General features: G+C 34.9%; 5 protein-coding genes across 6 annotated transcripts; 3 read left to right on the top strand and 2 right to left on the bottom strand.

The window, feature by feature from the left end:
- The first annotated feature begins 1,391 nt into the window (after positions 1–1,391).
- On the top strand, positions 1,392–2,880 carry LOC125188595 (transcription factor MYB41). Its single transcript, XM_048085539.1, has 3 exons — positions 1,392–1,595; positions 1,696–1,825; positions 2,100–2,880. The coding sequence occupies exons 1-3, from the start codon at positions 1,463–1,465 to the stop codon at positions 2,752–2,754; spliced, it is 918 nt and encodes a 305-aa protein (XP_047941496.1). The 5' UTR covers positions 1,392–1,462; the 3' UTR covers positions 2,755–2,880.
- A 5,136-nt stretch (positions 2,881–8,016) lies between these two features.
- Positions 8,017–10,419, top strand: LOC125188596 (uncharacterized GPI-anchored protein At4g28100). The gene is made up of 2 exons (XM_048085540.1): positions 8,017–8,803; positions 9,845–10,419. The coding sequence occupies exons 1-2, from the start codon at positions 8,222–8,224 to the stop codon at positions 10,175–10,177; spliced, it is 915 nt and encodes a 304-aa protein (XP_047941497.1). The 5' UTR covers positions 8,017–8,221; the 3' UTR covers positions 10,178–10,419.
- Positions 10,420–12,251: 1,832 nt separating this feature from the next.
- Positions 12,252–14,247, bottom strand: LOC125191061 (flavanone 3-dioxygenase 2-like). Its single transcript, XM_048088523.1, has 4 exons — positions 13,923–14,247; positions 13,529–13,776; positions 12,861–13,182; positions 12,252–12,620 (listed from the first exon to the last, which is right to left on the bottom strand). The coding sequence occupies exons 1-4, from the start codon at positions 14,181–14,183 to the stop codon at positions 12,360–12,362; spliced, it is 1,092 nt and encodes a 363-aa protein (XP_047944480.1). The 5' UTR covers positions 14,184–14,247; the 3' UTR covers positions 12,252–12,359.
- Positions 14,248–14,509: 262 nt separating this feature from the next.
- LOC125191062 (cytochrome b6-f complex iron-sulfur subunit 1, chloroplastic-like) lies at positions 14,510–16,518 on the bottom strand. The gene is made up of 5 exons (XM_048088524.1): positions 16,359–16,518; positions 16,055–16,278; positions 15,492–15,609; positions 15,218–15,400; positions 14,510–14,744 (listed from the first exon to the last, which is right to left on the bottom strand). Exons 1-5 carry the CDS (start codon positions 16,401–16,403, stop codon positions 14,643–14,645), a joined length of 672 nt encoding a protein of 223 aa, XP_047944481.1. The 5' UTR covers positions 16,404–16,518; the 3' UTR covers positions 14,510–14,642.
- Positions 16,519–20,158: 3,640 nt separating this feature from the next.
- On the top strand, positions 20,159–22,523 carry LOC125186974. 2 transcript variants are annotated; one of them, XM_048083467.1, is made up of 3 exons: positions 20,159–20,310; positions 21,083–21,919; positions 22,067–22,523. In XM_048083467.1, exons 1-3 carry the CDS (start codon positions 20,297–20,299, stop codon positions 22,368–22,370), a joined length of 1,155 nt encoding a protein of 384 aa, XP_047939424.1. In that variant the 5' UTR covers positions 20,159–20,296; the 3' UTR covers positions 22,371–22,523. The 2 variants fall into 2 exon arrangements, with proteins under 2 accessions (XP_047939424.1, XP_047939423.1); XM_048083466.1 differs by having other exon boundaries at positions 21,083–22,523.
- The last annotated feature ends 2,155 nt before the right edge of the window (positions 22,524–24,678 follow it).

Here is a 24,678-nt window from a genome sequence, read left to right as displayed (position 1 = left end):
TAGATATCAAATTAAATATAGTCGATAATATATGATTAGATGAAAAGGAAAACGAAAACGAAAAAGAAAGAGAAATTAATTGCTAGTGTGGTTTGCATCAATTAATTAAGGATCATTAATTGATCAGATGGAAAATATGTCAAACGCAAAAGGGAAAAATTAAATGCTAAAATCGACATCCGTCCAATTTCTTCTATAGACTTCCGTCATACAAACACACTACGAAGAATATCAAATTAAATTGTTAATCAAATATTAGATCCAAAAACACGAAACTCGTGGGTTAAATATAATACAAAGAATACCATAAATTCGATAAAATACAAATATTGAAATCAAAACAAAATTGAAGAGACAAATTTAAATTCTGATTCAACAGAAAAATTATGTGGAAATCGATTATGAATATTTGAACCAATTATTTAGCAGTGGATAATAAATAAATAAATAATAATCGTCCTTTAAAATTTATCACCTATTTTTAATTTCGCCCGTCCATAAAAATTATCACCTTTCACTCTTACTATTTTTAGTAGTGGACTCACATTCTACTAACTTATTCTAATTCACATTTTATTATAAAATTAATAAATAAAGGTAGGACCCACGTGTCACTGACTTTTTCAACTAACTTTCTATTACATTTCTTAAAACTCGTGTTAGGTAATATGGTGACAAATTATTAGGAACGGACGAAATACTAATAATGTACTCCCTCTGTCCGTGAATAGGAGTCCTGTTTTTCCATTTTGGTCCGTTCGTGAATTGGAGTCCCAGTTCATAATTACCATAAATAATAAAGACACCTCACATTCCACTAACTCATTCCACTCATATATCATTTAAAACTAATATATACAAGTGAGACCCCTATTTCACGATCTTTCTTCCACTCACTTTTCTTAACATTTCTTAAAACCCGTGCCGGAAACAAATGGAACTCCTATTCGCGGACGGAGGGAGTAATAGAAATGAGAAGGATTGGAGCGAAGTAACGACTGTTGTGAGATCAAAGACGCAGCAAATATGGATCATCGGGTCAATTAATACAATTTGCATCGATCTACAGTAGGATCGAGCAACCCCACCATACCTCTACCATCACTGAATATCAGAATTGGTCGTCGACTGCGAAATATTAAAACTTGTAACTTGACTAATGAATATGTAAACCTAGACACTAAAACCGGCTCAATACAAAAAAAAAAAAAAAAAAAAAAAAAAAGTGTTTCATCAGCTACGGACAGCACACGAGAGAGAGAGAGAAAGGGACACGCTTAGACCAGGCCGGGACGGCGCCAATCACATTGACTTCATTCTGTTTCACACACTGTTCCTTTTTTCTCTATAAATAGGATCACTTTGTCCTCACTTTTCAACCACAACAACATTTCACTTCTCTTACAAAACATCATCTCCTTCTCTCTAGCTACAACTGCTCTTAACTTATCACTCATCAACAATGGGAAGAACACCTTGCTGCGACAAAAATGGCCTCAAAAAGGGACCGTGGACGCCCGAAGAAGACGAGAAGCTCAGTCGATACATCCACGCCCACGGCGCCGGAAATTGGAGAAATCTTCCCAAAAATGCTGGTATATATATTTAGATCATATCAATTTTTTCTATATTCTTGCAATTCTGTCCCTCCGAAACCTTTTATATGGTTTGATTAATAAGCTATATATGTTATAGGTCTTCAAAGATGTGGGAAGAGTTGTCGATTGCGATGGACTAATTACTTAAGGCCAGATATAAAGAGGGGAAGATTCTCATTTGAGGAAGAAGAAACCATTATCCAACTCCATAGTGTTCTTGGCAACAAGTAAGATTCTCACCAAATTTTCACTTTTCAATTTGTTAAATTTCATCTTTTTCCCATCTAATTTTTCAAGAGTCTGAATAGACCAGAATTTGTCCAAATTTCACGATTTTTCTAACAATTTTCCCAAAACATACTACTATAAAATGTTGCAATTTCATGTGCCTATAAGAAAATGCGACACATTAAATTGGACTAATGGAGCATTAAAATTTTAAAGAAATAGTAAAATTTCCGATTTTAGCCCTACTAATATTAATTTTACGAATATGTTCAGATGGTCGGCCATAGCTGCACGTTTACCCGGGAGAACAGACAACGAGATCAAAAACTACTGGAACACCCACATCCGCAAGCGCTTGCTCAAGATGGGGATCGACCCGGTCACCCACGCCCCGCGCCTCGACTTGCTCGACCTCTCCTCCCTCCTCACCTCGCCCCAGCTCAACCTACCGAGCCTCCTCCGCCTCCAGACGCTCCTCAATCCCGAGGCGCTGAGGCTCGCCATGACCCTCGCATCAACCACCGCCGCCGCCAATGATTCTCAGCTGCTGAACTCACACGTTCAGAATCAAATCAATCAGTTTGAAAACACTTTCGATCAACAAATTCCACCAAACATCGATGATAATTCGTTTCAATTTCAGCCGATGTTTCAAGATAATTCGATGCCTGGCTTCGGCTACCAAGTTCCGGATCAAATTGGAGCCGATTTTTCCGAAAATTCGAGCTTTCAATCGACGAACACAAACACCAACACCAACAGCAGCAATAGCAATAGCAATAACAACAATTTTAACATGGATTCGGTGTCGTTGTCTAGCGCTTCTACGCTTAACAATGGCGGCGGGGAAGATGAGAGGGAGAGTTTCTGCAGTAATCTGTTCAAGTTTGAGATTCCGGAGAGTTGGAATATTGAAGATTTCATGTAAATTTAGGAGTTTTTTTTTCTTTTCTTTTTTTGTGTTGTCTTTTAGATTGGTTTTGATTATACAATGTTTAGATTTCATACATTAGTGGGATTTTTTTGTGATCTTATGTATGTATACTTTGTTACATTTTTTCTTGTTAGTTTCAATTCAATAATATAAATATATATGGAGAAATTAAAGCAATAATAGGAACATGTTAAGATAGCCATATCTTAGATTTTCCCAATTATTTAGTTATATTTTGATTCACCGTATCTTTCCCATATTTGTTTAGATATTTGTTTCTTGTTTGATAAGTTAGGGTATTAGTATTATCCTATTATAAATAGGAGAGCTTGTTATCATTTTATTCATTCAATCAATTAATGAAATCAGTATTTCGTCCACCTTGGCTTGAATCACAAATCAATTGCTGCCGACGGGAATACTCCGCGCTCAGCCCCGTTCTGCCGCCGACCCTCACGGGCGCCGAATTTATCCGTATTTATCTCTCCGCCGACCCTAACGGGCGCCGGATTCTCTTTATATTGTTATTTTTCGTTTTATTGGTTCGTTAGGAATTTAGGTTCCTAACAACTAGTGCTTTCATTAAGAGCTCATCCTCCGTCTTCGTTCGTTAAGAAGGTAGTTATTAAAAATAAGGTTTTGATCATTTCATTGGAGATGGCATATTGATTGTTTGTGATGTGCTTGTGCATGGTATTAAAGAGTATTTTAGAAATTAATCCTTAGATATATTTCAAAAAAGAAGCTTATTGGTTATTTTGGAGAATAAGCTCATCTGTGACACAATTTTTTGTGTCACATTGTCTTACATACTAATTTCATTTTTTAAGACTATTTATTTATTAACTATAAAATAAAACTTTATCATTATATAGTATAATACAACATAGTGAACATACTCTAATATTTATAAAAAAAAATTGTAACTTTAAAAGAATGTACCAAAATGAGTAGTAACTTTTTCAACAAAAATCATTCCAAAATTATTTGCTATTTGATTGTTTAGCCGAAATTCCCATCCATTTTCAAACACCTTTTGAATTTTGGGAATGAAAAACTCGTGCGTTTTACGTTTAGTCCATTTGAAAAGTTAAGTTTTGTCTTTATATTACGTACGAACTACATTTGCACAGCAATATGAATGTTCTCAATTTGAAATTCTCATAGATTTCTAAGTCTATGTCATATGAAAAAATGAAATATTTTACTTTATGGATTTATTCAATTAAAAATAAAATATTTCTTAAAATGAAAATAAGGAGTACTATCTTTACATTTTCTTCTTTTTTACTAACTCTCTCTTCATTAACTCACAGGATAACACTACTAAAATCCCGTGCCGAAAACCAAATGTTTTATATTAATTGGGAAGGAGGAATTATAATGTTACTAGACTAATATATTTTCTGAAAATTTTACATACCAATGAAAAGAGTTAATAAATATGCAAAAATCAATAAGTTGAATTTATTTCTATATAATTAGAGAGAATTAATCAATATATAATTGCTCGAAATAAAGAGTACAAAATTTAATGATTGAAATTTGAACATGTGTTTTGGAGACGATATATTAGACCGAGATTTGTGCCAATTAATATTCTTTTCCTATTTTGAGCAATTTGTGGCACACAAATTATTTGTCACAATATTGATATAAGTCCAAAAGGATGTCATGTGATGATAATTGATACACATATTATGACTTTTTAGTTTTTGTCCTATATTATTATTATGTTGAATAAATACCGACTTATATATAGAGATAAGGTCATGAGTCATGACGTTACATATCCATTTGTAGGATTGGCTATCAAAGTTCAATTATTCACAAGGAAGAAAAATATTGCTACTAATAGAAACCTCATCCACTTTTTATACGTATTAGCATTGTTATTGCAACCCAAATCACATTTTAAGATAATGGGTTGAAATTAAATTCTCAAAATATGCATAAATTATTATAGCAATCAAATTCAAATAAATGACAAAAAAAAATATATACTCACTTCTGCAGAAGCGACGTTGGAAATGCAATAAGCAAATAAAAAGAGGGAAATTGATAATATAATAACAAAATGAGTAGAGATGGAACGATGCTAATTAAATAGAAGTGCTAGACAATTATAAACTGGAAATACAACATTTATGTTAGAAAATAATTTGTTATAGAGCACGAATTGAAAAGAATTTTTTTACTCCTAAATATTGTTTGATTTTATAAAAATTAATCATTATTTGTAATTAATGTGAAACATTAGTCTAAATAACATGTGACATAGTATTTAGAATGCAATAAAGCTGCGAAACAGTATAAATAGAAATAGGAAAAATATAATAAATTCATATTATGTTTTGTAAATAATTCATACCGCATAATGATTTTGCCAATAAGTGACTATTTCATTTATTAGATGTGTTTTTAATGATTAGTGTATCTATCAATAAGATTCTCAAAAAGTACTGTGTCATAATTAAATGAATGATTCTCAAAATATATATTGTCGTGCAGCTTCTAATTATTAAATGGGCTTTCAATATGGGCCTTTATCTGAGATGATATGTCACTTATGATCATATGGGCTTTTCAAAGATCAATATCCAATTCTATTTTTGAGATTGATTTCAAACTATAGAATTAAGTATTTCAAAAATGATTAAATAAGTTCAAATTTAATAATCAATCAAACAAAATCCATTAGATTAAATTATCGATTAGCTTGTATTATTTTTACCAACGTATATCACTATTTCCCTCGAAGACTGACTCTATTTTCTCTCTTTTTTTAATCTCACGCCTATCTATATATATCATATTTTTACACTCCTCAATTTATATTTTTGTAATTTATTTCTAACTTTTCTATATCACAATCACATTCTCATGTTTAAATGGTTTCATACGGTAACACCGGAAATTTCTCCGACGATGATAATGCGGACAATGATTACGAGTGTTTTTTTTCCAGATGGCTCGCGATTTGGAGCGATTTTAATGAATTACTCCCCGTCTCAGATAGTTTGTCCCTTTTTTCCATTTCGATCCGTCCCACATAGTTTGTCTCATTTCACATTTTATCATTTTTTTTAGTGAAATCTATATTCGACTAATTCATTCTTATTCACATTTTATTATAAAACTAATATATAAAAGTAGGATCCACATTTCACTAACTTTTTCAACTCATTTTTCATTACATTTATTAAAATCTGTGTTCGGTTAAAGTGAGACAAACTATCTGGGACGGATGGAGTATATTTTAATTTTTGTGACTTTTATTTCAATTGTATACTTTTTAATTGTTTAATGAAAGTCATATTTTTGTTTATTTGTAAGTGATCAATGTAATTGTAATACAAAGAAAGTAAATTGCTCATTACTAAAGTGGAAACAATTTAAACTACATGAATGATGAATCTTAGTACAAATGAGTAATTGAATGGAAATTGTTTAAGTTTTAGAAATTCCACTATTTTTGTTCAATTGGTCACGAGCCAGATAGAAAATGGACCTTCACGTCAACGTCAGCATGTTCACTTTACTGTAGGAGAGAGAGTGGAATGAATTGATAAGGAAAAAGACAGTATAAACTGCCAAATTCTCAGACACCCTTCCTTTTCTTACACCATCTTTTTCCTTGATTCTCTCTCTCTACCCACCCCACGATCTTTTTTTCTATTTTCAAAATAAAATAAATAAATAGTTCTTGTTTATGTGTCATTAATCAAACCCCACATTTATTAATGAGACAATAATCCCTAATGACTAAATTTAGTGCATTTTGTTTAGTTTTTCCACAAATTTTAAAATTGATTATAGAAATCATAAATTCCAATAGATTATGTCAATTCATTTTGTAGCCGACGAAGATTAACTTATTTGATAAAATATTTTTTCTTTCACAATATATGTCCAAGTTTGAGGTTTATAATTTAAAAAAAAAAAAAATCAAACTCAGCCACTAACTCACTCCACATTCTTCTATTCAATATTTTGTACATAAAGACATACAAATTGTTGTTGGAATGGAATGTTTTCCTTTTGACAATAATTGTTGTTTAATTGTTACATTTCCACAGGAAATGATAATTATTTTGAATGGAAGTGACAATTATTAATGCTAGGAAAGATCATCAATGCTACACCATTAACATCAAGTTATTTCCTACTACTATTTAATTTGACTGTACTATAATGTTACTTGCTATACTATTTTGATATCTAATTAAAAAGTTCTTTATAAATCGACATACCTAACATCCCTTTCCGATTCAAAAGTTAGTAAAAAGTTACAAATATTTTATGTTCTTGGGACAGTGTGGAGCCTAATAAAATAGCCAGTAATTCTTCTCTTTTGAACTTCAGTGTGTATGTAGGAAAACTATTTACCTTTTCATACTTTACTCGATTAACTAAAGTCTAAAAGTGTCAAAACTATATAATATCACATCATATAAACGCTACATTTTTTTATTTCGAATAATAGTACTGTAATTTATTTCTAAAAAAATTAGAGAATATTACTCAATTCATCTACTCCCAAGTCCCATCGTAGTTTCCATTTTGATCCACTTATTTTAAGTTTCTCTCTATTAAAGATTGTCTCATTCTCTATTAATATTCCAACTATTTATTTTTTTATTAAATTTGTATTTTTATCAATTTCGTATTAAAAGTCCAACGAAAGCAATATATGTTTGATGCTTATTAAATACCCCGTACTTCATATATTCGAGCCGAATTCAAAAGGAATAGAAGATCAATCGACCTTGTTCGCGCATAAAACCAAAACACTTCATTAAATTCAATCTTTCAACCTAACAACAGTTTTGTCCTTACTTTCCGAAATTAAGCATGACTTCCGTTATTCATTCAACACAGACTTCATTATATCGAAAAGCCTAATAAATTGGAATTTCACTATCGACCCATATCATTAACATGAAGAATACGAGCTACGAGAAAATAGTTCGGAGCTCACCCAACACGAGATAGACATACGCTACACTACTTCCGTCTATTAAAATCGACAACGACCTTCTTCACCAGGTCCGATCCCAAAAGTTTGATTACCCAGGTTCGGAGTTCGCCAAACACGAGATAGATGCTCGCTACACTACTTCCGTCTATTAAAATCGACGACGACCTTCTTCATCGTGTCCAACCCTAAGTCTGATGATACCCAGCCTAGCCCACAAGCCACACTATTCTTAGCTAAATAATCTCTAGAGTTTTCATATTTCTTCTTCCATAGTAAAAAAGCAGCCCACAATTCTTCATCACTTCCAAAATCCCTTTTCCTATTTAAAGCAAAAGGCACCTCACACCTTTCTCTCCCTCCCTCCTTCCTTCAACCTCCCCATTTCCAGCCAAAATCCCCATCAATTCAATCCCCATTTCCCCAAAATCCCCAAATCAACCCTCATGAAACCCTAATTGAACCCCCAAATCGCACTCCCCAATGCTCCAACTCACCCTCCTCGCCCTCCTCCTCCTCCTCCCCCGCTCCCTCGCCGGCCTCCTCTCCGAGCCGGCCAAGCCCTCCGACTCCAACACCGTCCCCGCCTTCCCCGCCCAGACCGCCGCCCAGACCTGCCGCCTCGACCTCTCCGCCGAGCTCTTCGGCGGCGTCGGCGCCGCCTGCGGCCGCACCCTCGACCGCAGCCGCTGCTGCCCCGTCCTCGCCGCCTGGCTCTTCGCCGCCCACGCCCGGTCCGCGCTCCAGATCCCCGCCGCGCCGCCGCCGCTCTCCTCCGACCTCCCGATGATGCCCGACGACTCGCAGAGGTGCGTCGACACGCTCCAGTCCTCCCTCGCCGCGCGCGACATCCGCCTCCCCCAGGCCAACGCCTCGTGCGACGCCGTTTTGTGCTTCTGCGGGATCCGCCTCCACCAGATCACCTCGCTCAGCTGCCCCGCCGCGTTCAACGTCACCGGAAACTACAAAAACGCGACTCCGACCGCCGCCGTGAGGAATCTCGAGCGGAATTGCAGAAATTCGTCGTATTCCGGCTGCACGAAGTGCCTCGGCGCGCTGGAGAAGGTGAGCTCGATTCAATTCAATTTCAATTTCAATTCAATCGATTTTATAGGTTTTCCCTCGCATTAATTTCTCAATGATTGATGAATTTTGAAATTCGGAAGCATTCAATTCATTCCGCCATTAATGCTCAGTTTTCAAATCGATTGAAGCAGATGTGAAAATATCTTTTTCGCCTAAATTTTGTGGTCTCAATTAATTTCTCATTTGAAATTTATGTTATTTTTCAATTTTTTGCATGTCAAAGTGAAGATAAAGATTTGATTTTTTTAAGTAAACGGCTTGATTGCTTCGTGATTAGAGCTTTCATATGTAAAAAGTTTTAATCTTTTTCACCTTTTTCTTTGTTTCTTTCCTTTGTAAATTCCAATGATAGTTTTTAGTAAAGTGAACTATCATGCTATAAATGTGTTATATGAACCAACCATTGACACTATATAGTCAATATTAGCATTATTTCTTTATATATATAGTTTTATTCTAATAATTTAGTATGAATTGTAAAATCAAGGTTGGATTTATTTTTTATTCATTTCTTGGATATATAGAGAATAAAAATCCAACCTTGAGTTTTATGTAATTAGGTATACAATTACTTTTATTAATAATAATTTTTGAAAAGTATTAAATGTATGAACTAGACTTAATCACTAGCTCATGCTAGTTGTATAATGGTTTCACATTTACCTTCGCGTCATCGTGACTCGAACACGTGTCATAGTGACTCGAACACCTGACCATTGTTCTACCAATTAAGTGTTGTTTACCAATTAAGTTGTGTTTCATTTATAAACGGTCACAAAATGGATTATCTTTAGAGGGAAATTCATTCTCTATATAACTTATTCATTCACAATTTATTTTCTAGTAATTATTTAACCCTCTTTTAAGTTTGGCATATTCCTACTTGCAATACTCAACTAATTTTAGTTAGGACTCGTGTTACACCCAATGATGTCTATTTTAATCAGATGGAATAAGCTGTCACGTTACTTTTTTAATGTTCATACAAAATGTCTAAAATACCCTCATACGCCCGCGCAGGTGACCGGTGGCAAAAACGGAACAAGTGGAGGAGGTGACGGCGATCGCGCGAGCAGAATGCTGAGCCGGGACTGCCGGCTGATGGGGCTGACGTGGCTGCTGGCCCGCAACAAGACGGCTTACATTCCCACCGTCTCCGCCGTATTGCGCGCCATAATGTACAGCGCGCACCCTCCGCACGAGAACACCTGCTCCCCGGACCAGGAGAACATGCCCCTCGCCGTGGACTCTCTGCAGTTCGACAAATATAACTCCTCGTCGTCGTCTCCGGTGGCCTTTTTTCTTCTTCTTCCGATTTTACCCCTGATAATTTTTTCCTTACTTTTCATGTAGCATAATTGCATTGGCTGGGTATTTTGTCATGAATTATTGGCTGTATACACCTGATCTCTTTACGCTGTCTCTGAAATTAGTGGGGGTTCACGTGTAGCAAGTTGACAAAATGGGAGTGGGGTCATTTTTGTCATTTTGTATCACTGTAAATTTTCAGACATTTTGGTTCGATTGATATGTAGTAGTACGAGAAGGTCTTACTTCACGGTTTTACCATATAAAGTCGCGTGCTAATTACGATACTCCCTCTGTCCGCCATTAAGAGTCTCATTCATGAGTGACACGGATTTTAAAAAATATTATGAAAAATGGGTGGAAGAAAGTTAGTAGAATAAGGGTCTCACTTATATATATACTATTAGTTTTAAAAGAAATGTGAATGGAATGAGTAAGTGGAAGGTGGGACCATATTACCATTTATGGTAAAAATGAACCGGGACTCTTATTAGCGGATAGACTAAAATGGAAAAACGAGACTTTTATTCACGGACGGAGGGAGTATTACCCATGTCATTATATTTGTGCTTAGAATATTATTCAAATTATAGGTATACTAAAATACAGATGGTATTCGATTGGATATAGTAAAGAAGGTTGTTGCTGTCGTCAAAGGATTGTTTGTGAGCCGAGCCAGTTATCTTTATTAATGGACGGCGGATGAATAAGGCTATTTGAATTTTAATCTCGCAGTTTTACAAATCGAATTTAATAGATTTTCGACTCTCATGGGTCAGTGGTGTGGTCGGTCGACTTCTTATTACACTTACATTAATGCTATAAGCACATTCTGTTCACTCGATCCTTACGTGACGACAATGGCTCTGATGAGACGCCAACTTATTTAATTATTTTTCGCACACAAAAAATTTAAAAATTCTACATTTACTATTGGAGACAAAGAGGAGAAAGATCGAATCTTTCAAACAAAAAAAGTTAATTTACTTTTCAAGACTCGAGCAACTCCCAAGATGGAGTATGTTGGTCATTTCTAGTTTGTGTGAAAATAAATAAATAAATGGAAACATTCATCGATTTCAATGTTTGTTAATTTTGAACAACAAAAGGCTTAGATCAGAAAACCTTATTTGGGAATTTACAAATTGGAGCATCACATGATCAAAGGCAATTTAATATGTTTGGGCACATGTTTTGAAAGAGGGAATCACGGCTGGATGTTTGTCTTCATCTTGATTTTCACCATCTCCTTGTATCTTATTCCTTTGTTTTATTTTGCTAAACCATTTTATAATATCTATATATACCACGACAAAAATATAATATTTGTGAAATATGGACAAAAGCATTTCGCCTATTAATGGGCTCCATAATGTTCAAATAATGTGGTTAATATGGTCCATGATTTTGATTGAAATTTCATGATCAACCCACGACCCACGACTGATTTAATTACACTAATACTCCCTCCGTCCCGCTTTAGGAGTCCCGGTTGAGTCGGGTACATGTTTTAAGAAAAAAGTGTTTGAGTGTGTAATAAATAAATGTTGTAATGGATGTTGGGACCCACTTTTAATTAAGTATCCAATAAATAAATGTTGTAGTGGATGTTGGGACCCACTTTTAACACTTTTTTATTAGTTGTAGTGGATGTACGGACTCACTATTAACACTTTTAACACTAGGCATTTTTTATTAATTTATCCTACCGGGACTCATAAAGCGGGACACCCAAAATTAATCAACTGAGACTCCTAAAGCGGGACAGAGGAAGTACTATTTTCTAAATTGAAACTCTTTAGTTTAATGAATAATTATTGTTTTTAACTTTTAATTATATTTAGTTCTAAAATATTATAATTAAAAAATAATTCTTTGATTATTATGATTTTAAAATCCATAATTTGAGTGTATAATCTCTGCAAGAATCGTTAAATATTAATTACGGTTATTATATAGTATTATTAGTAGTGGGCTATATGGTGAGACAAAAATCACAAGAAAGAGAATTATTTTCGTGGTAGCAATTTCATCAAAATAAACTTTACTATAATCTATCTCATCTTCAATTTTCCAAGCTAAAATTTTTTATAATAATAAAAAATTTAACGGTAGGAAAGGATTCAATACATCTTTATTAACTGCCATAGGACTTAGAAGTAGATGTAAATAAAATAGGAAACGAAAAACATATAAATAAAACATCATACTACCCTTTTGATTTGACTCATATCAATTCATTTTGTTGGGCTTTAAGTGCCAGCAAAGCAGTCTTCCCACGAACTGTGCTACTTTGTTGGATTTTAATATAGTCTTTATACTTAATGGGCTCATATTGGGCCGAACCATTGTCAGCTACAAGTGGGCTTGCAGGCCCAATAAAGCTCGATAACTGAGGCCCATGGCCCACAGCTATCGAAATCCTTGTTCGTTGCGCATTCACCGTTGCTCGATGCTCCACGCTCTTGTACCTCCCGTTGCTCAATATCTATCGTTAAACACATGGTTACAAGACGATAATAAAAAATTTAGTTGGTAAGATGTTTGTCTATTAAACGAAGGTAAATTTAGTTGGTATTTGCAAAAAAGATTTAACGAGGTTCGGCCTTAAATTAATTTCTGAATTTTTTTCTAGATATTTCTTTTTCTTTCGAAAAACATAATCTAACAATGTTAGATCGTATAATCCTTCGAATACTCAATCTTACGTAAATCAGACAATACTAACCTCCAAATAATCTCCAATGTTGACAAGAAAAGAGCCAGGAACATGGTGGACTGCATACCATGTTTGATCATGTTTGATTTGCAAACCATCCACACCATTTTGTGTCAAAAAGGTGAGTGCACCATGATCAGAGTGAGCAGCCAGCCCTAATGTTTTGTGTGGCTCAGGACATGGTGGATAGTAGTTGGCTGCAAGAATCTGAACTCCCTCACCCAAACACTCTTCTATGTACCCCTTTTCAAGCCCTAAGCCCTCCGATATCGCCTCAAATATCTTCATCGCCATCTCCCACACCCGCTCCAAGTATTCCCTTGCAACATTACTTCACATAAAATTTTGCTCACACGTTAGCTTCTTGATAAATGTTTTGAAAATCGGATCGGACCATAATGGGAGGCCCATTTGGTACGAAGGAAATGATTTATACTTTCTCAGTTCCAAGGTAAGTGATAGTAGTATATTATTTGGAAAAAATGACAATTTTTTTTATATCCTATACTTTTTTTTTTTTTAACTTAGTTCACTAAATATCAATTTCTTATTCCTCATATCTCATGCTCAAAGAAATAATAATATAAGTTATATAACCAACTAACATACTCTATCTTATTCTTGACATGATTTATGATTAGATGGTTCGACATGAATTTTAAGAAATATGAATGAACCTGTAATTAGGAGGATTGTGAGGCCAAAGGTGAAAGGTGTCTTGGAAAGGATGACCATAATGTCTGAAAAAGTCCCTCCAATGAAGATTATGCTTCTTTGATGTGTTCAAACTTGTCCCATATCTAACCGGGCTCATTACATCATCTGATGCATACTTCATTTTCTCCCTCAAATTCAGACCAAAAAATTCCTTAGCAACTTCCATCATTTCCTCTATCAATGCCTCCTCAATCCCATGATTAGTGATCTACCACCAAAATGAAATAGTAAGGGTAAAATAAGTACATTACATTCATTGAGAGAATCCATAACCTAACACGAATCTTATACGTACATAAGTTTGATGCTATATTGATCAAGATAGCATCGAACTTGTAATGCAAGGTGACTAACCGTAAAAATTCCCCAATCACGACAAGCAGAGGCGATTGCTCTGACGGTAGAATCCCTAGTTTGAGAAGCTCCGTTTAGACCACTTATATCGATTATCGGAATCTGGGCATAGTTTACAGACAAAGGGTTTCCCTCTAATGGTAGAATGAATTCAAATGGCAACTTGTTCAACTTAGGCATAGTTTCAACAAGACTCTTAACCCCATTCTTGAGATTGATTGTACTAACATCAACATCCTTGGTTTCTTCTTTTTCAGACATGTTAGAGAGAAATAGAGAGAGGAATGTGTTGTGGAAGAAGTTCAAATATGTGAAAGGATACTAAAACGTGTAGGTTTTTGCTGAAAATTTATGCCTAGTGGCCTTTGCATGCAAATGGGACAAAATGATGTCTAATTACATAGATTGCATCACGTGAACTTGTATGTATATATTTACTAGTAATATTTTTTAAGAGGGTCAATAATGATTTCACATCTACCGTATGATGAATCGAACCCATGACTAATTAGTTGAAGTAAAAACGTCTAACCAACTGAGCTGCACTTTATCGTCACGTGAACTTGTATATATAGATGCCAAGAACGTGAGGTATGCAATCTATTGCATAAATTAAATTGAAAATTATGATTTACACAAATTATAGTATGCATAAAAAATATATGGTGACATCAAGTTTTTTTCTTGAGGGATGCACAAATGGGAGTGTTCTAGAGAGATCTAAGACCACCATGGATTCTCTCCGGTTCTAAAATCAGTCTCCACCCATGGAACAAACACCACCTTCCCATCATCAAGGTCTGCATGAGCCAAAGCCAAAGACTGCACAAACAAAAATATTAAAAATCATATTACATCTCAATTCCACAATATGAAATTATTTCTATTTTCCCATTGTAAATTGTATCCGAAAATTATAGTGAAATTTTTGGCCTAGTATTGCCCCTAGACATAGATACACATCTTATCAAACTGAGGAAAATAATTCATGTGTTTCTCTTGTTTTATTCGTGATTATCATAATGAGTCGGGTCAAGATACGTATCCAAACCTATCTTCAATAGCATATTTGTAACTATAAATACCAACAAGATAAAAAATACGCCACTGAAATATGGTTTAGATCCGAATCTTGACTTATCTCACATTGAGATGGACTCACCTACGAACACCAATTGATTAGGATCTCGAGCCACAAATTTAGAGGTAAACCAACTCAACAACAAGAATATGAGTAACTTTGCCTCAATTTCTATAAAATGTAACAAAAAGAAATGTTTTTTGTCCAAACTTACCAAGGGAGCAGGTCCTCTAACAACTTTTCCTTGGTTATTGTATTGTGATCCGTGGCACGGGCACATGAACTTGTTCTCAGCTTTGTTCCACGGCACGACACAGCCAAGGTGGGTGCAGACAGCATTGATACCATACGTTGCAAGTGTTCTGTCGTTCTCCACAACAAGGTAGGTGGGATCACCCTGAAAAAACCATCCAAGAATCGATCACACATCCCCCTCGCAAAAACCTATCTTTCTAGCATCTGAAAATGGATACAATGCCATTAGTTACCTTCAATCCCTGTGTGAGGGTCCGATCGCCTGGCCCGTGCGTTTTGAGCCATTCCTCTGCAACAATGTCGTTCCCCAACGCATCCTTGGCGGGAGTGCCACCGCCACCCCCTCCGGAACTGTACTCAGTTACCAGATCACACACGGAGTCAGGAGGCACGTAAAAGTAATGCACAAACCGATACGATAGAATTTGATCAACATAGGCCGGTCGCAGATTAGGATATCGAGCCCTATGGATGTCGAACACGAAGCCCTCAACAAGTAGAACCGCTCGAGAATCCACACATCACATATTTAAGTGAAATGCAATCGACAAACTAAGCTAACACAAAGAAACTCCCCCAATTCAATCAACCAACAGTAGCAATTTATCTCACAAATCAAACAATCAGACATTTTCCCCAAATCAAAAGCAGAGAACGAACACACATCCATCAATTAACACAAAATTGAATCGAATTCCCCAGCAATTTCTCAAATTCGTCAATCAAACAACCAAATCACACGATCAATTGAATAAAAAAAAGGCCTAATTGAAGCAGAGATGGAGAGGAAACTGACCCAGGCGGAACAAAGAAGTAAGTGTAGGGCAACAACATCCCGGTAGAAGGAAGGGCAATGGCGCCGAGAAGCAGCAGATTCATGAGCTCTCTCTTGCCCATGTCGGGCACGCGATCGGCCGGCACGCTCGTGGCCATGCACCGGACCTTCATCCCCTTCCCCTTCCCGACCTTCGCCACCGCCACATTGAAGCATCGGTTCATCCCATTCTTGCCGGAGCAGAGCTGGTCGGTCGAATCAAGTCAATAAACTCGCAATTGATGAATGGAGTTGGAATTGGGGAATTGAGGAGAGGGGAATTTACCTGAGAAGGGGCGATGGCGGGAGAGAGCGTGGTTGAGGAAGCCATTATTGGAATGTTTGTGTGGAAAGGAGTGATTTTTAGAGGGATTTTGAGCTAAGTGAAGACCACAAGCTTCTAAGATAAGGTGATGATTTTGTAAGCCACATGTTGCTTTGGGATATTATAAGTGTGCTTTTTTATTTTGTTAAAAATGAAAATGGCTAAATAGGAGTAATAGAATGGCAAAGAAAAAGAAATTGAGTCAATGGATCACTCCCTTGGTCCTATTATAGGTTGAATTAGTCAATGGATTACTCCCTCCGTCCTATTATAGGTGGAACGTATGGTTGTTTTGCAAAAACGATATTCCTTCTGTCCCAACTAAGTTGAGTCGTATTTCTTTTTAGGAATTCCGATTAAGTTGAGTTATTTTTTTTTTGACAAAAAACATACTACCTCCGTCCCTGAAAATTTGTCCCATTTTTCCATTTCTGTCCGTCTCCCAAAATTTGTTTCATTTCACTTTTACCATTTTTGGTAGTGGACCTCATATTCCACTAACTCATTCATACTTACATTTTATTATAAAAAAATTAATATATAAAAGTAAGATCCACATTTCACTAACTTTTTCAACTCACTTTCCATTACATTTCTTAAAACTCATGCCGGGTCAAATTGAAACAAATTTTGGGGGACGGGGGTAGTTATATTTAATCACATTTATTTTATTTCATCACCTATCTTATTCTTTCTTTATCTCAACTTAGTTGAAACAGAGGAGGTAACACATACTCCCCCGTCTCCGATTAATTTCACTCTTTTTCATTTCGGTTCATCCCTCAATAATTTTCACACTTCATTTTTACCATAAATGGTAAGTAGATCTCACATTCCACTAACTCATTTCACTCACATTTTATTATAAAACCAATATAAAAAAAAATGGTCTTACATTCCACAAACTTTTTCAACCAACTTTTTTTTACATTTCTTAAAACTTGTCTCCGGTCAAAGAGCGACAATTAATCGGGGACGGAGGGAGTAGAGAGATAGGAGAGAAGTAAAGTAAATAAGAGAATAATATAAATGAGACTCGCTTCTATATTATTCTCTTTTTCAATTTACATTCTTAGAACTTTAATTATTTATTATTATTTTCACAAACAACAGCTCAAAATAAAGTATTCCCACCGTTTCTTCATAGTTGAGTCATTTTTTTATTTCGGGAAGTTTCTTCATAGTTGAGTCATCTCTATATATGGGACCTTTTTCTCTTTCTTACTTTACTCTCTCTTACTTTATTCTCTCTACTTTATTCACTTTATATTTTATTCTCTCTACCTTTTTCTTTCTCTTATTTTTTTATCTATTTATTTAGGGGTAACTGCTTTAAAGTCACCAACTTTCCATGAATTCCGATTTTTCCCACGAACTTTAAAAAGTTCGTGTAATGTCACGAACTTTATTGTCGGTTGTCATTTTCTCATGTCAGGTTTTTGGGTCTGATTCAAACTGTTCGTTTCCTATTAAGACAATGTCCAAATTATTTTATCTTAGTATCTTTATCTTTGTCTTTGAAATAACTTCGCGTGGGTACCTTGTACGCCTCAATCGGAACTCGGATGAAGAAGTTATGACCATTTGATGAAGGTTGCGACCTTGTAGTATCATAATGGCCATAACTTCTTCATCCGAGTTTCGATTGAGGCATACAAGGTACCCACGCGAAGCTATTTCAAAGACGAAGATAACGATAGTAAGATAAAAGAATTTGGATATTGTCTTAATAGAAAACGAATAGTTTGAATCAAACCCGAAAACCTGACATGGGAAAATGACATCCGACAATAAAGTTCGTGACATTACACGAACTTTTTAAAGTTCATGGGAAAACCGAAACTCATGGAAAGTTGGTGACTTTAAAAGCAGTTACCCCATTTATTTAACACACTCAATATTCTTTTCTAAAATTCCGTGCCGAAATGTTTTGCTTCAACTATGGCGAAATGGAGGGAGTACTATTTTCACTTTTGGATAGAGGAATTACTATTTTAATTGGGCGGAGATAATAGTACTAATACCTAATTAAGAATTGGTTAAATTGTCATTTTGACAGTTAATATCTTATTTTAATTGTCTATGTTACGAAAAATATAATTGAATCAAAGTTCATAATATAATTTTGAAGTGAACTTCAAAAATGATTCCTGGATTATGGGTTTATCTTGAAAATAGTCCATGGACTTCAAAAATATCATCAATAGTCCTGGACTAAGTGTTAATATCAAAAACGGTCCTTTTGCACTGTTTCGAGACGAAAATGCCCTTTTGAGGGGTTTTGGGGGATTTGGACAATTTGGTCTTTTCACACTTTTAACATTTTAAATCTGATATTATTTCAGTTATGTATTAACTCTGATATTATTTCAAAATTATCATTCTTCTTTCTTTTTGTCATCTTTCACTTTGTTTCTTTATTTCAATATTAGATTTAATTTATAAAATTAAATTTTAAATTTGATTTTTAAATATCAATAAATTTTTTTAATTAAAACTATTAATTCATGGACATTATAAATATTGATTAAAACTATTAATTTTTGTTATTTAATACTCCCTCCGACCCAAGTTAAGTGACTTGTATTCTTTTTTGGGGTGTCCCACTATAAGTGACCTATTTCAATTTTTAGCAAAAAGTCATCTCTCTTACTTTATTCCCCACATACTTTATTCTCTCTTCTCTCCTCTACTTTTCCCTCTCTCATACTTTACTCTCTCCACTTTAACTTATTTAAATACCATTCCTTAAATCTCGTGCCCAAAAGAAGTAGGTCACTTATCTTGGGACGGAGGGAGTATAATATTCATTGAATTGAAGAAGTACCGAAAAATAATAGTATTAATCATGATGGAAAAATAAGAGCTATTCTATTTAGCCTTCGTTCGGTTGTTATAATTGCTTGTGATTGAATATTATGAAGTTGACTAAAAATTTTATATAGGATTATTTTTGTTGAAATTTTCTAGTCATTTTGATTGTTTTCAAATTAATAAACGAAAACTATATTAGTTTTGCATTAGATACATATTTATTTCAGAATAAATCGTGTTATATGATCTATTTATGATTAAAGCTATTAAATATTGATTAAAACTAAAGCGTTGTCATATCTTATTGATTAAATATTAGACACTATCAAATATTGATTATGACTATTAATTTTTGTTATTTATTAATTTTTATAATTAAAAAAATTTATTGATATTTAAAAACTGAAATTTAAAATTTAATTTTGTAAAATTAAATCTAATATTGAAATAAAGAAACAGATGACAAAAGAGAAGAAAAATGATAATTTTGAAATAATATCAGATTTAATACATAACTGAAATAATATCAGTTTTAACATGTTAAAAGTGTAAAAAGACCAAATTGCCCAAACCCTCCAAAACCCCTCAAAAGGGCATTTTCGTCTCAAAACAGTGCAAAAAGACCGTTTTTTATATTAACCCTTAGTTCAGGGACTACTGGTGATATTTTTAAAGTCCAGGGACTATTTTCAAGATAAACCCATAGTACAGGACCATTTTTAAAATTCACTCTATAATTTTAGTTTGAGCCTAATAAATGATAGTAGTTGTAAAAATAAAACATCATTATATTTTGATCATATGTAACAATTTTAGTTCGAGCCTAATAAATGATAGTAGTTGTAAAAATAAAACATCATTGATATTTTGATCGTACGTAACAATTATAGCCACACATCTCACCAGAACCGAACTCATACTTAAATGCTTCCCTTCTGCACAATCATTCATCTCAAATTCTATATTAGTAAAAATCAATTTTACATTAAAGAAAGATTCGGAACTAAATTTGAGGCAGATCCAGATAGAGGAGCTTGATCTGCAGCTTCAATCGCTCTCTCTCTCCACCAAACAAGCTAGCAAGAATGCAAGATAATAGGTGACTTTTCTAGCCATGTTCGTTTATCATACTATTCTTATTATGTAATTACGGTTTAGAGTAGAAAGAGACCTGATGTGGAGATAATGCTGATAAAAAAGAAGATTTGATTGAATATTAAAGAGCTATTTGCTTCTAATATCACAACCTTTGGTAGAAATTTGGTATTTCTCATAAACTTAAAACGTGTACTCCCTCCGTCCGCTATTAGGAATCCAAGTCACTTTTGCGCACTTGTTTTGTAAAAATGATAATAAATAGTTAAAGTGAAGAAATGACGAGGAAGAATAATGTTAAGACGACTCTTATCAACATTATTCTCCATCTTACTTTACTATTTCTCTACTTTAACTATTTATTATCACTTTTACAAAACGAGTGTGCAAAAGTGACCGGGACTCCTAATGGCGGACGGAAGGAGTACTATATAAAAGCGGCGTCGTTTATTATGTTCGTTGTTTTATTCAACTATAAGATCCGACTTGCGGAAAATACCAAATTTCTACCAAACTTTGTGAGGTTAGGGACAATTACCCCAGGATGATCAATGTCGAACGAATTTATGCTTCGAACTGTCGGAGCCTTCATTTTTTTAGTTCAATATAAGAAGAATGAAGTAGAACAATCTTATAATGAACTTCGTGTCGTCTATTAATGAAGTCCTTATTACTTTGACAGTTCAGTACTAGGAATTAGTTCTGCATATATCACAATCCCCGTTATATATCCCATTATTAGATGTAAGTCAGTGACTAACTATAGACACATGTAGAACTTTTGAGTGTATGACAAACAGAGAAGAAGAAACTTCTAGATCCGTCACTGTCCAATCACGGCGGCGCAAGCTGCACAGAGTGCCAATACAGTTGCGACAAGGCAAAAAGCAAATCTATGAGCCGGTAGTGGTGCCCCTCGGCCCCTACCACCATCGCCTGCATCCACAGTCGCATCTAGTGGAGCCACTCAAGAACAAGCTAAAGGATATAGTTTGCGGGGACTTCACCAGCAAAAGCCTCTTTCTGTGTAGCATATGTGCGCGGCTAGATGAAATCCGCTATTTCTATGGCGGAGCAGATGGCTACACGGACGGGGAATTGGCTGAAATGATGCTTCGCGACGCCTGCTTCCTCATATGCTATATCGAACGTGGTGAAACTTTTAACCTAATTTTCCAACGCCTGGGAGTGTCCGGGGTATTGTTCATGGCACGCGATATGTTTATGCTGGAGAATCAGATTCCGTTATGGCTCATCTCCTTAATTCACCCGGATCACAATTCATTGTTGTGTCAATACTTGAGCTACAATAATTTTGGGGATAATAGGTTGACACAACTTCCATGGGCAAATGGGAGAGGGGAAGAGCCTCTTCACTTACTCGAAGCTCTGTGCACTAGCTTATTCCTCGATGAGACACAAGAATATTCGAGTAATCTTTTGCGGCTTGTCAAAAAATGTAATAATCTTTACACAGGGAAGCAAGGCTCAAGAACAAACTGGCAAATGATGAACACTCCCTTTTGGTCCGCGACTGATCTGAAAGCAAAGGGCGTTCATTTCAGGCGGAGTTCGTATTGTCTGACGGATATCAAGTTCGAATCCTTTGCATGGTATGCTGAACTCCACCTTCCTTTCTTCTACATCACCTACAATAGCAAAGTATTCTTCTCTAATGCTATTGCATTCGAGATGTCGCCTGAGACAGATACAAACATGGGCGTCACGGCTTACTTTAATTTCATGAAAATTATGATCAGCAACGCTAAAGATGTAAAGGTGCTGCGGGAGAAAGACATATTGTACAGCATGTTGGCGAACGATGAAGAGGTGGTTGAAATGGTTAAGAGCATCGATACTTATGGATTTGCGAGCAATTTCTTTTTTAGTGATGTGAATATGAGGATTGAGAAGCACTGCACTAGCAAAGCAAGGACATGGATGGCCGAACTAATCAACACCAACTTTCGGAGCCCATGGTCTGTTATAGCTCTCGCGGCCGCCACTTTTCTGCTATGCCTCACTTTTATACAAACCTACTTCACAATCAATCCCACCAATTAAACACTATTGCCACTTGATTCCATCTTCTATTGCAGGAGTATGTACGTTTGTAATGTTATTTCCATTGGGAGCCAAACTTAGTTTGTTTGTCTACACCTCATGAATTTCATGTTTTATTTTTAAGTTTGGAATATATTGTTTGTATTTATATAAGTCTCTATCATAAAAAATATATCACGAGTGAATAAAGTGAGTGAACAATAAGATAAGTAAAAATAGTTACCATAAATAATACTACTCTAGTGTCTATATGTTTTATAGATAGATAGATTGATAGATAAATAAAAATGGCAAAAGATACCTATGCGGCTACGCCCTCTATCTAAGAAAATTTGTCATGTTTTGATCCGGTAAGAATTTTAAAAATTGTAATGAAAAATGAGTTTTATAATAAATCGTAAGTGGAAACGGAATGTGAAGTCCATTATAAAAATGATAAAAGTGATATGTGACCAACTTTGTAGTAGGGCGGAAATGGAAATAAATGAAAAAGTTGGGAAGACGGAGGGGAGTATTATTTATAAATTGATGGAGTGATCAGTATATGTAAATACAAATATTACAAGAAAAACGAAACTATTACTACTACTTTACACACAATTATATTACCAAGCTTTATCACAAACGTTGACAATCTATTAACTTCTTTACATACAAATTTTTTAGGGTAATTGAAAAATGAGATGCAAGATCGGTCACTCATTTTTATTAAATGAGTGGTCCAGATTTTGCCACTCAAAAAATAATTTTAGATTAATTTATTATGAAATGACAGAATGGTAATTTCATGATTTAATTAATTCTCATCATCACCGAGGCTGCACATGAATCTCGACAGCAGATCCTTCCCATCGGAAAACCCCAGCTTCCGCCGCTCTCTGATAAAATCTCGCGAGACGGCGTGGATTGTCCCGATCACGCGGCGCAGCCTCCTCTCGCTGCCGATGTTGAAAAAACTCTTCGTCTTCCACACAATCGGAGAAGTCGCCATCGCCCTCTCCGCCGAGAGCTTCGACGCCAGATCGTCGACAATTTCTTAGTTTGGTACTTCAATATATAGTCTTTCGTGTTTGTGTACTGTCTTTGTATATGGCTGTTGATACGTGAACAAACAATAATGGATCTATTCGACGAGGTTGATGATTTTAGTGGAAGATTTAATTTTCATGTTAAAATGGTGGAGGCGTGTGCTAGTATGGTCTGATATGCTAATGGATTATGCACCTATGCAGTTTCTGTTAATCAATTTTTTTGATTCATTGGTTTCCTGATTATGTTTTGTGTGTGCATCTGATACTGCTTGTGTGATGCATTAGCTTCTCCCTTTTCTAGGTTGTAAATACTTTTCACATTTCCAACATTAAGTCTATTCATTAGTATGAAGGATCATTTTAATTTTGAAAATATATTTCATGCCCAAAATCTTGATTAATTGAACAATTAAGCTTGATTATACCAGATCGTTGACATGAAAATAGTTGACATAAATTATTTGTAAAATATTGTTGTTGACATCGTAGTTGACATAAATAATATAGGTCGTTGACATAAAAATATTTGTTGTTGACATAAATTATATGTAAAATGTTGTTGTTGACATTTGTTAGTTGTTGACATTTTAATACGAGTTGTTGACATTCGATATTCTGGCTATTGATATGTGAATTATAAGTCTTATTTTTTAGTTGTTGACATTTTAATACTAGTTGTTGACATTCGATATTCTCGGTATTGATATGTGAATTATAAGTGTTATTTTATTGAAGATTTGAAGATTTGAATGTTAAAGATTTGAAGATTTGCAGCTAGAGTTTTAGAGAGGGTTTTAGAAAATGATTTCAAATACAATTTAATTAAAAGACAATTATACCCCCGTGTTGACATAATGTGATAGCTGTTGACATTAAGTTAATCTTGTGAATTAGTGGCTGAGATTGCATCTCATTTCTCAATTATGCCAAAAAATCTCATCCTAACAAGACCCTCCGTCCCATAAAAATATGCATTCTTTCTTTTTTAGTCCGTCCCACACGAATATGCACTTTCCAATTTTCGTATCTTTTCTTTCTAATGAGGTGGGATCCATTCTCCACTAATAAAACTTTAATTACTTTTTCTCTCTACCTCTCTTTTACTTTACCAATTTTGTATTCCATCCATTCCATAAAAATAGAGTCATTTTACCATTTTGGTACGAGTCCATAGTAGGGGTGCGGTTGGTTCACCATTAGTGTTTTCAAGAGTTTACAGATATTATGCTTTTCAAGGTTTTATGGTTAGAAAATTTGTCCACCTTATAGCGTTTGGT

This window comes from Salvia hispanica, chromosome 5, assembly GCF_023119035.1.
Source record: "Salvia hispanica cultivar TCC Black 2014 chromosome 5, UniMelb_Shisp_WGS_1.0, whole genome shotgun sequence".
Taxonomy (NCBI): domain Eukaryota; kingdom Viridiplantae; phylum Streptophyta; class Magnoliopsida; order Lamiales; family Lamiaceae; genus Salvia; species Salvia hispanica.
The sequence above is the reverse complement of the archived record's forward strand: the minus strand, read 5'-3'. Positions and strand labels throughout refer to the sequence as shown.

Coding starts and splice junctions, on each gene's coding strand:
- LOC125188595 (XM_048085539.1), top strand. CDS start 1,463: ATGGGAAGAACACCTTGCTGCGACAAAAATGGCCTCAAAAAGGGACCG. Junction 1,596..1,695: donor AAATCTTCCCAAAAATGCTG/GTATATATATTT, acceptor TATATGTTATAG/GTCTTCAAAGATGTGGGAAG. Junction 1,826..2,099: donor CATAGTGTTCTTGGCAACAA/GTAAGATTCTCA, acceptor GAATATGTTCAG/ATGGTCGGCCATAGCTGCAC.
- LOC125188596 (XM_048085540.1), top strand. CDS start 8,222: ATGCTCCAACTCACCCTCCTCGCCCTCCTCCTCCTCCTCCCCCGCTCC. Junction 8,804..9,844: donor GCCTCGGCGCGCTGGAGAAG/GTGAGCTCGATT, acceptor ACGCCCGCGCAG/GTGACCGGTGGCAAAAACGG.
- LOC125191061 (XM_048088523.1), bottom strand. CDS start 14,183: ATGTCTGAAAAAGAAGAAACCAAGGATGTTGATGTTAGTACAATCAAT. Junction 13,777..13,922: donor GTGATTGGGGAATTTTTACG/GTTAGTCACCTT, acceptor TTTTGGTGGTAG/ATCACTAATCATGGGATTGA. Junction 12,621..12,860: donor ACATTGGAGATTATTTGGAG/GTTAGTATTGTC, acceptor GTTTAACGATAG/ATATTGAGCAACGGGAGGTA.
- LOC125191062 (XM_048088524.1), bottom strand. CDS start 16,403: ATGGCTTCCTCAACCACGCTCTCTCCCGCCATCGCCCCTTCTCAG. Junction 15,401..15,491: donor CCCTCACACAGGGATTGAAG/GTAACTAATGGC, acceptor TGGTTTTTTCAG/GGTGATCCCACCTACCTTGT. Junction 14,745..15,217: donor TTAGAGGACCTGCTCCCTTG/GTAAGTTTGGAC, acceptor TTGTTTGTGCAG/TCTTTGGCTTTGGCTCATGC.